The sequence below is a fragment of the Onychostoma macrolepis genome, chromosome 25 (genome assembly GCF_012432095.1).
Source record: "Onychostoma macrolepis isolate SWU-2019 chromosome 25, ASM1243209v1, whole genome shotgun sequence".
Classification (NCBI taxonomy): Eukaryota; Metazoa; Chordata; class Actinopteri; order Cypriniformes; family Cyprinidae; genus Onychostoma; species Onychostoma macrolepis.
The window spans coordinates 17,709,603-17,717,394 of record NC_081179.1 but is presented as its reverse complement, the minus strand read 5'-3'; the positions used below and the strand labels follow the sequence as shown (position 1 = coordinate 17,717,394).

The 7,792-nt window shown below is 47.4% G+C and overlaps 1 protein-coding gene across 11 annotated transcripts in view; it reads left to right on the top strand.

Annotated features, from left to right (window-relative positions):
- Positions 1–225: 225 nt before the first annotated feature.
- tjp1b (tight junction protein 1b) overlaps positions 226–7,792 on the top strand; it is a 104,043-nt gene continuing 96,476 nt past the window's right edge. For 7 of the 11 annotated variants that reach the window (XM_058767546.1, XM_058767538.1, XM_058767536.1 and 4 more), the window contains exon 1: positions 227–682. In XM_058767546.1, coding sequence (XP_058623529.1) covers positions 585–682 — 98 coding nt within the window. In that variant the 5' untranslated portion in view covers positions 227–584. Of the gene's footprint in view, positions 683–7,792 lie in introns of all 11 variants that reach the window. The other 4 variants (XM_058767545.1, XM_058767543.1, XM_058767541.1 and 1 more) reach the window with 2 other exon arrangements.

The following is a 7,792-nucleotide window of genomic DNA, read 5'->3' as shown; positions in this document are numbered from 1 at the left end:
AAACTCGAAATTACCTTTATCTAGTTTTTTATTCTGTGGTGGAAACGAGGCTGATTAAATGATGAGGGGATTTAAATTTTTGGGTGAACTGCCCCTTTAAGCCACCCCCCTCCAACTCCAAACACACACACACACACACACACAGAGACACACACATACAGACAGACTCCCCTAGCTACCTCACGCACGGACGCGTGGACGCTGCAAGCGCGTGCGAGAGAGAGAGAGAGAGAGAAAGAGAGAGAGAGCGCGCGTTCTTAGCAAAGTGGCAGGAAAAGAATGCCCATCTCGTGAGTAATAACGAATGGATTGGTGCGCTTTCCGCTCTTAGGTAATACGAGCAGACTGTCATTGTGGTGATGGGTGGCAGCGGCGTGCTCCCTCGCGGGGAGTGTTTTCCCTGTCAGTGCTGCTACCGCTGCTGCTGCTGGAAATGGCGCTGTGATGTTCAACAAGGAAGACGCAGTTGAAGCCGATGCCAGGGAGTAGGAGGAGAAGGAGGAGAGAATAAATTGATATTATTAGTAGTACCTGCGCTTCTGGTGCGGATTTTTTTTTGTTTCAAAAAAGCGGTGAACAGTACCATGGTGAATTACCAGAATTACATTACTGTAATGCAGCTGGCTCTAGGGGTGACTGCCATCAACAGAAAGCGTAGCCTGCCTCCCAGAAAACATATGTGGTGAGTATATATATATATGGATGTGAGGGGCTATTCGGCACTGCAGCTTGCTGGGAAGAAAGACTATAGTGAACGTTTTACTTTTTTTTTTTTCATGTAAATATCTGTATTTCAGTCTCATCCGCGGTGGTGCGAGCAAAGTTTGAGTGTTCATAAAGCTCTTTACCGTGTGCCATTTCATTCATGATTCACTCTACTACAAACCCAAGCATGTCACATCATTCATGTGTATGTCTACTATGTGCAATTTCAAATTAAATAAAAAGTTAAGGCATGGACTGTTTCATTGCATTGATTTGTGTGCGTTTATGTCATTGTCACTGTATGTGTGTGTGTGTGTATTTTTTATTTTTTTTTGTGTGCAAGTTTCTCATTCATTTCCATTCATAATGGTCACTCCTCCAGCACTACTTCTTCTGTGGTTCTGTAATGATTTACGGATTACACTTCGAGTTGAATAGACGACACAGACGTTAATTAACTTGCATTGGCCGCTATCCCCATTTTTGTGTGAGATAAGCGTGAATGTCACCTTTACATTCACGTTGGGTCAGAAGGTTTTCGGTTGTCACAAGGTCAACACGTACAAAACGTTTCCACTCCGTAGGTTTCCAATCAGACACTGACCGTCTTGGTTATTGATAAGAGATTTTCATTAACCTCTTTCATTAACCTCATCCCTCTTTCAGTGGATGCCTTTGGACCACAATGGTTTTTTTTTCTCCATGTTGGAGCTGCATAATCACATTTCATTCTCATAATTACCATATTCCACAGTGTCATCCTCATACTCCTTTTTATTACTTTGCAGGCTTAAAATAAACAGGAAATTGTGGCCTTCAGGGCATATTGTGGTGAGGCTCATATAAAACATCTATTTTAGATTGAGAAATGTTGATTTGTCGTTGGGACTGATGGGTTTTCTGGGCTCAGCAGGTCTTTAGGCCAAACTTCACCTCATAATCGACTGTTACTATGAGGTTAATAGGGCAAAAAAGATTCTCAGAGGCTGTTGAAATTACATGCTTTAGAATAAAAGGAAACAGTGCAAGATCAAAAATAGTCTAATGATTAAAAACACGCAATTAGCATAACAAATGCCAGGCCTTTGTTGTTGTAATTACATTGGAAAAAAAAAAAACACTGTCAGATGTTGTCCTTAAAGTGCTTTTATAAGAAAAGTTCTGTTTGCAGATGGTCGGTCTGTAATGATTCAACAGCCGTAGGCATTTTATGCCCCTTGGGGTCAGTAAAGGCTGCTAATTTGAGTGTTGCATGCTGGGTAATTCATTTGTAACTAATTAGGAGCAAGTTGTGAGTACCCAGATTTTTCATCTTGTTTTCATTGTCATTAAAAGTACCTCAGGCTCTCGTAGGAGCCAGTTAGGTTTATTTTGTAAGATTTTCCAACTTAAACGGAGGTCAGCTTATTTTACTTCATGTCAGCAGTAGCGCAATAGTTGACCCTTATAGGAGAACCGAAGCCACGGTGTACTGTACTACGAGGGGCCACGTGTGCTACAACATCAAAGCGGCAAATCAACCAAGTAAGCGAACGTAATTTACAATTGAGATGAGTACTTAACGCGACAAGCTCCAAATAACTAGAAAACTTGCCAAATCCACATAAATCAAAAATGATGAGGCACCTTAAACCCTGAGAGACATCCTTGCAATGCAGTGTTTGGATGGTGGTGCTCAGCTCGTTTGAGTAACGATCAATTATTCATGGATTTTGAAACATGACATCGCTGCTGTTTACAGGAATGTTCTCACCTCACAGCTGTAGTGGGATTTGTGGCACATGTAAACAAAAGTAGCATCACAGTAAATTAAAACAAGAACATGTCCAGGTCACATTTCACCCCAATATCAAAAGGAAAAACAAATTGAATAAATATGTTCTCTGGACAATTCTCATTACTACAATTTGTGCCTTAAAAATCATTCTACAATGATATTTACATTTAGGCATTTAAACAGATTCTTTTATCCAAAGCGACTTACAAAAGGGCCAGGAATATTCTCAATACTGTACAAATACTTAATTAATTCATCCAAAAAAAATTCTGAAAATGTACTCAACCTGCAATCCCTCCAAGATGTAAATGAGTTTGTTTCATCATGAGGAACAGATTTTGAGAATTGTAGCATTACATCTCTTACTCTGCAGTGAATGGATGCCATCAGAATGAGAGTCCAAACAGCTGATAAAAACCACAATAATCCACAAGTAATCATGAAGCAAAAATCTGCGTGTTTATAAGAAACAATCCAATCAAGATGTTTTTAACTTAAAACCATCACTTCAGGCTAGAATTTGTGTGCTCTATCCGTAATACTGCTGTCTCTAGTGAAAAAGTCGTCTCTTCTGAATCAGGAGAGAAATATGAACAGATCAAGCAACGTTTACGAGCAATAACAGTCCAAAACAGTTCTAAACAAATATGTTGTGGATTATCATGTGAGAGGAAAACAGAGGATGGACTTTTTCACTGGAAGAAGCATTATTATGGATTATGGACTCCTATGGGCAGTCGTGGCTTAATGGATAGAGTCGGACTTGTAACCCAAAGGTCATGGGTTTGAGTCTCAGGTCTGGCAGGAATTGTTAGTGGGGGGAGTGAATATCAGCGCTCTCTCCACCTTTGATACCACGGCTGAGATGAGGCACCGAACCCCCACTGTGCTCTGTGTATGTGTTCACTGCTGTGTGTGTGCACTTGGATGGGTTAAATGCAGAGCACAAATTCCGAGTATGGGACACCATACTTGGCCACAAGTCACTTCACTTTCACGTTAATTTTGGCCAGAAGCAACGGTATAAAGTTAAAACATCATAATGATGGATTGGTTTCTTAAAAATGAACAGCTTTTCACGTCACAAGACTTTAATTGATGGACTGTAGTGGTGTGGATTATTGTGATGTATTTATCAGCAGTTTGGGCTCTCATTCTGACGGCACCCATTCACTGCAGTGGATCCATTGGTGACCAAGTGACATAATGCTAAGTTTCTCAAAATCTATTTTGATGAAGAAACAAACCCATTTTGGATGGCCTGATGGTGAATAAATTTAAATTTTGGGTGAACTATTGGGTGCCACTACCCGTTTGAGATGAGAACACAGGAGGAAACCGGTTTGACACGCAGGCTATAGAACCTAGCGAACATGTTAGGAGTCGCCCAGCCCGCAGCTCTACAGGTGTCTGCTAGCGAGGCACCACGAGCCAGTGCACCAGGATGATGCGACACCCCTAGTGGAGTGAGCACGCAGCCTGAGCGGGCAGGGCAGGTGGGACCGCTGTCCTGCCTGAAAAGTCTGGCTGTCTGGCTGTCTGGCTGACCGAATCCAACTCCATGCCGAGAAAAGAATACCTGCTCCTGAGTATATACTGAATACCTGCTTCCTCTGCTTTGGCACAACTTTGCTCTTTTCCCAGTTGACCCGAAGACCCAACTGGCTGAGGTGTCTGAGCACCAGGTCCCTGTGTGCGCACAACTGATCGCGAGACTATGCGAGTATGAGCCAGTCATCGAGATCTCTCAAGGGAACAAGGGCTGCCTCTACTACTTTGGTGAAGACACGAGGCGACAGGGACAGCCCGAAGGGTAGGACCTTGTACTGATATGCCCGACCCTCAACGCGAATCGCAGGAATGGCCTGTGTTGCGGGAGGATCGAGACATGAAAGTACGCGTCCTTCAGGTCGATCGCTGCAAACCAGTCTTGGGGACAGATGCACCCAAAAATGCGTTTCTGTGTCAACATCTTGAACGGCAGCTTGTGAAGCACACGGTTCAAAACTCGCGGTAACCCACTGCTTTTCTTGGGCACAATGAAGTAAGGACTGTAAAACTCAGACCTCATATCGGCTGGAGGGACCGGCTCTATCGTGTATTTCGCCAGCAGGACTGCGATTTCCGCACGCAAGACAGGTGCATCGACGGCCTTGACTGAAGTGAACCGGATGCCCCTGAACTTGGGGGGACGCGGGGCGAACTGAATCGCTTAGCCGAGTCTGATGGTCAGCAGGAGCAACCGGGACAGACTGGGGAGCGCTAGCCAGGCTCTGAGAGACCGTGCCAGCGGAACCAACGGAGCCACCTACGTACCCGTGATGGGGAAGCGTGGTGGTACACAGGGATCCGGCCCGGGACCTGTGATGGCCTGGCCTGTGACGGCAGGGGGCAGGGTCTGGGTGTGAAGTGTAACACTCACCTGATTCCTCCTCGTGCGGGAGGAAATGCAGGAACCCGGCTTGAGGCTTGTGACAGCCCGGCATGTGACGACATGAAGCGGGGACTCGAGTGTTACATCCCTTACCTGGTTCCACGAATGGGCAGGAGGGGTGCTCTTGGGCAATCCACTGCTGCCCGCTGGCGAAAGAGGAGGAGGGAAGCGAACCCGTGATGCACAGCTCACAACTCTCCTCCTCTTGAGACCCATAGTCTGAGGAAACCGCTCTTTTATTGAAGTTTTGGGGAACAAAAACAAAACAAAACAAAAGATTCTCCACCCGGCCCTCCTCCGGGGGAGGGAGTTGTCCGGTCACCATCTCCTGATGAGCAGTCCCCTCCATCTCTGGGTCGCCTGTCTCAGGGCCTCTTGCACTTGCGCTTGCCGCCAGGTTTGGCGGGGGCCTGGACAGGCTGGGCGTCCTGCCTGCGACCAGCTCCACGATGCTGCCTGGTGGAAAGATTCTGTGGCTGTGTGGGAGCGGGGGCGGCCGCAGGGGGGCACCCACAGCGATGAGCAGGCTGAGGGGCTGCAGCCGGAGTGGAAGCAGCAGGTTTCCTCCGGCGCATAATGTGTTTAATCGCCTCAGTCTGCTTCTGTGCTGCCGAGAACTGCTGGGCAAAGCTCTCGACAGCATCGCCGAAGAGGCCGGTCTGTGACACGGGAGCATTCAGGAACTGTACCTTCTCATACTCCTTCATGTCAGTTAGACACAGCCAGAGATGGCGCACCTGGACCACTAGCGTGGACATTGCATGACACAGAGACTGTGTGGTCACCTTCGTCGCTTGAAGTGCGAGGTCCGTTGCAGCACGCAGTTCATGTAGAACCACCAGGTCATGACCACCCTCGTGCAGGTCTTTCAGGGCTTTGGCCTGGTGGACCTGCAGTAACCCCATGGCGTGGAGGGCAGAAGCCTCCTCACAAGCTATATAAGCACTGCCAGTTAGACCTGACGAATACTTACAGGCCCGTGAGGGGAGACACGGGTCACCCTGCAGTGTGGTAGCGACTGTTGGACACAGTTGCATGGCCACATACCGCTCCACCGAGGGGATGCCCACGTACCCCAAAGAGCCCCCACCATCGAGGGTGGTGAGGGCGGAGGAGCTACAAGATTTGTCTCGGGCAGTAAAAGGTGCCTTCCACGATCTTGTGAGCTCCTCATGCACTTCCGGGAAGAATGGCATCCGATGGGGGTGCTGAGAACCAGCGCGACACCCACAGAAATACCATCCAGCCTCGAAGGATCGGGAGGAGGATTCCACATGAGCCCGACATTCTCGGCGGCCTGGGAAAGCATGGCCGTCATCTCTGGGTCTGGCTCGGACAACGCTACCACACCTGAAGGGGGCAACGCAGCCGGGTCGTCGTCCCCAGAGAGAGCGCTCGCCCTCCGATGCAGTGATCGACACCTGGTCATCAGAGGGGGCACCGAAGGAAACGCGTGGTGCACTCTCTCCAGCAGAGGGCCCAGCGTGCTCCGTCGGCAGCTCCACCAGCTGCGGAGTGCTTGAGGGGTGAGGAACTCCACTTGGGGAAGCCCTCACCATGATCCTCAAATCACCTCTGACTCCACTGGACGCAGCGCTGTCCCGGGTGCCGGGATGAACGCTGGATCGCGGCAGAGGCAGAGGGACTCCGCCATGTTTGACATAGCAGAGTCTTTTATGCAACTCCGAGATGGTCATGTCCCCACAAGAAGAACATGAACCATCCACGAAAGCTTCCTCTGCGTGCTGAATGCCCAGACACGTGAGGCAGCGATCGTGACCGTCCTGAGGCGCCAGGAAACGACCACACCCAGAAAAGACATCTTTAAAAAGACGCGATCACCCGTGTTGCTCTTTTAGAGAAATGCTCTTTTAGTGCTGAAGTACGCAGGGGAACTGGCCACCGCACACTGCTGGTGTGGCTGTCAGCACGAACTCAATAGCCGCGAGACCGTGACCACCGCTGCTGTTGCCATAACGCCCGCACTCTCGTTCACTCTGAAACACCGAAGTAGAGAGCAGTAGTGATGCACCACCGCTCTGCTCCGAAGCGAAGAGATTAATTAATGCGGTGCACCTGCTGCCTCTTATACCCGCGCTGTGGGGTGTGGCAGCCAGATGCGAAATACCACATGCCAATGTCCATTGGCTCGTTTAGTTACACTCAAAGTGGATTGGTCTCTCTGGCGAGATCCCAATTCGTTGGTCACCGATGTGACTCAGAGTGACCAACTGAAAGGGAACTGTGAATGTCTTCAAATCCTTGTTTTTTTCTTTTGATTTTGGTGTTAAATGTAACCCATATATGTTCTTGACAGTTTGACAGTGGATATCACATTTTTCCTGCTTACTATAAAAGATTATTATTAATATAAAAAATACGGTCATGCAATAGGTTTGTTTGCATTATAGTAATAAAATGATTTTTTTCCCCTTAAGAAAATGCAAACTGAGGAGGAAAATGAGCTTAAATTACTTTAAAATAATGTCACAATGCAATACATCGAAATGGCTTTATGTTCATAGTTGCTTTGATTTTTGGGGTGAAATGTTACCTAGATATGTTCTTAACAGCCATTAATTGCTCGAAAAATTATGGATATCATATTTTCATAGTATGAAGGAGCATTCATAGTACTAGAGACTGAAATCTGACCAGAGGATGCTTAAGAATTTCCCGTCTTTGAGAGTTGCTACATTCAATTTGTTCCTAGGTGAGCCTCCTGGCCTGTGGTTAAATATCTGTCCACTTTCACCCAGAAGACTTCAGGATCAATCCAGGAAAATAGGTAAAAGGAGAAACATAGTGGAGATGAGTTCTCATGAGGCAAGTGAAGATTGCTTAAAAGAGCCCTTGTGGACAATAATGGACAGGCA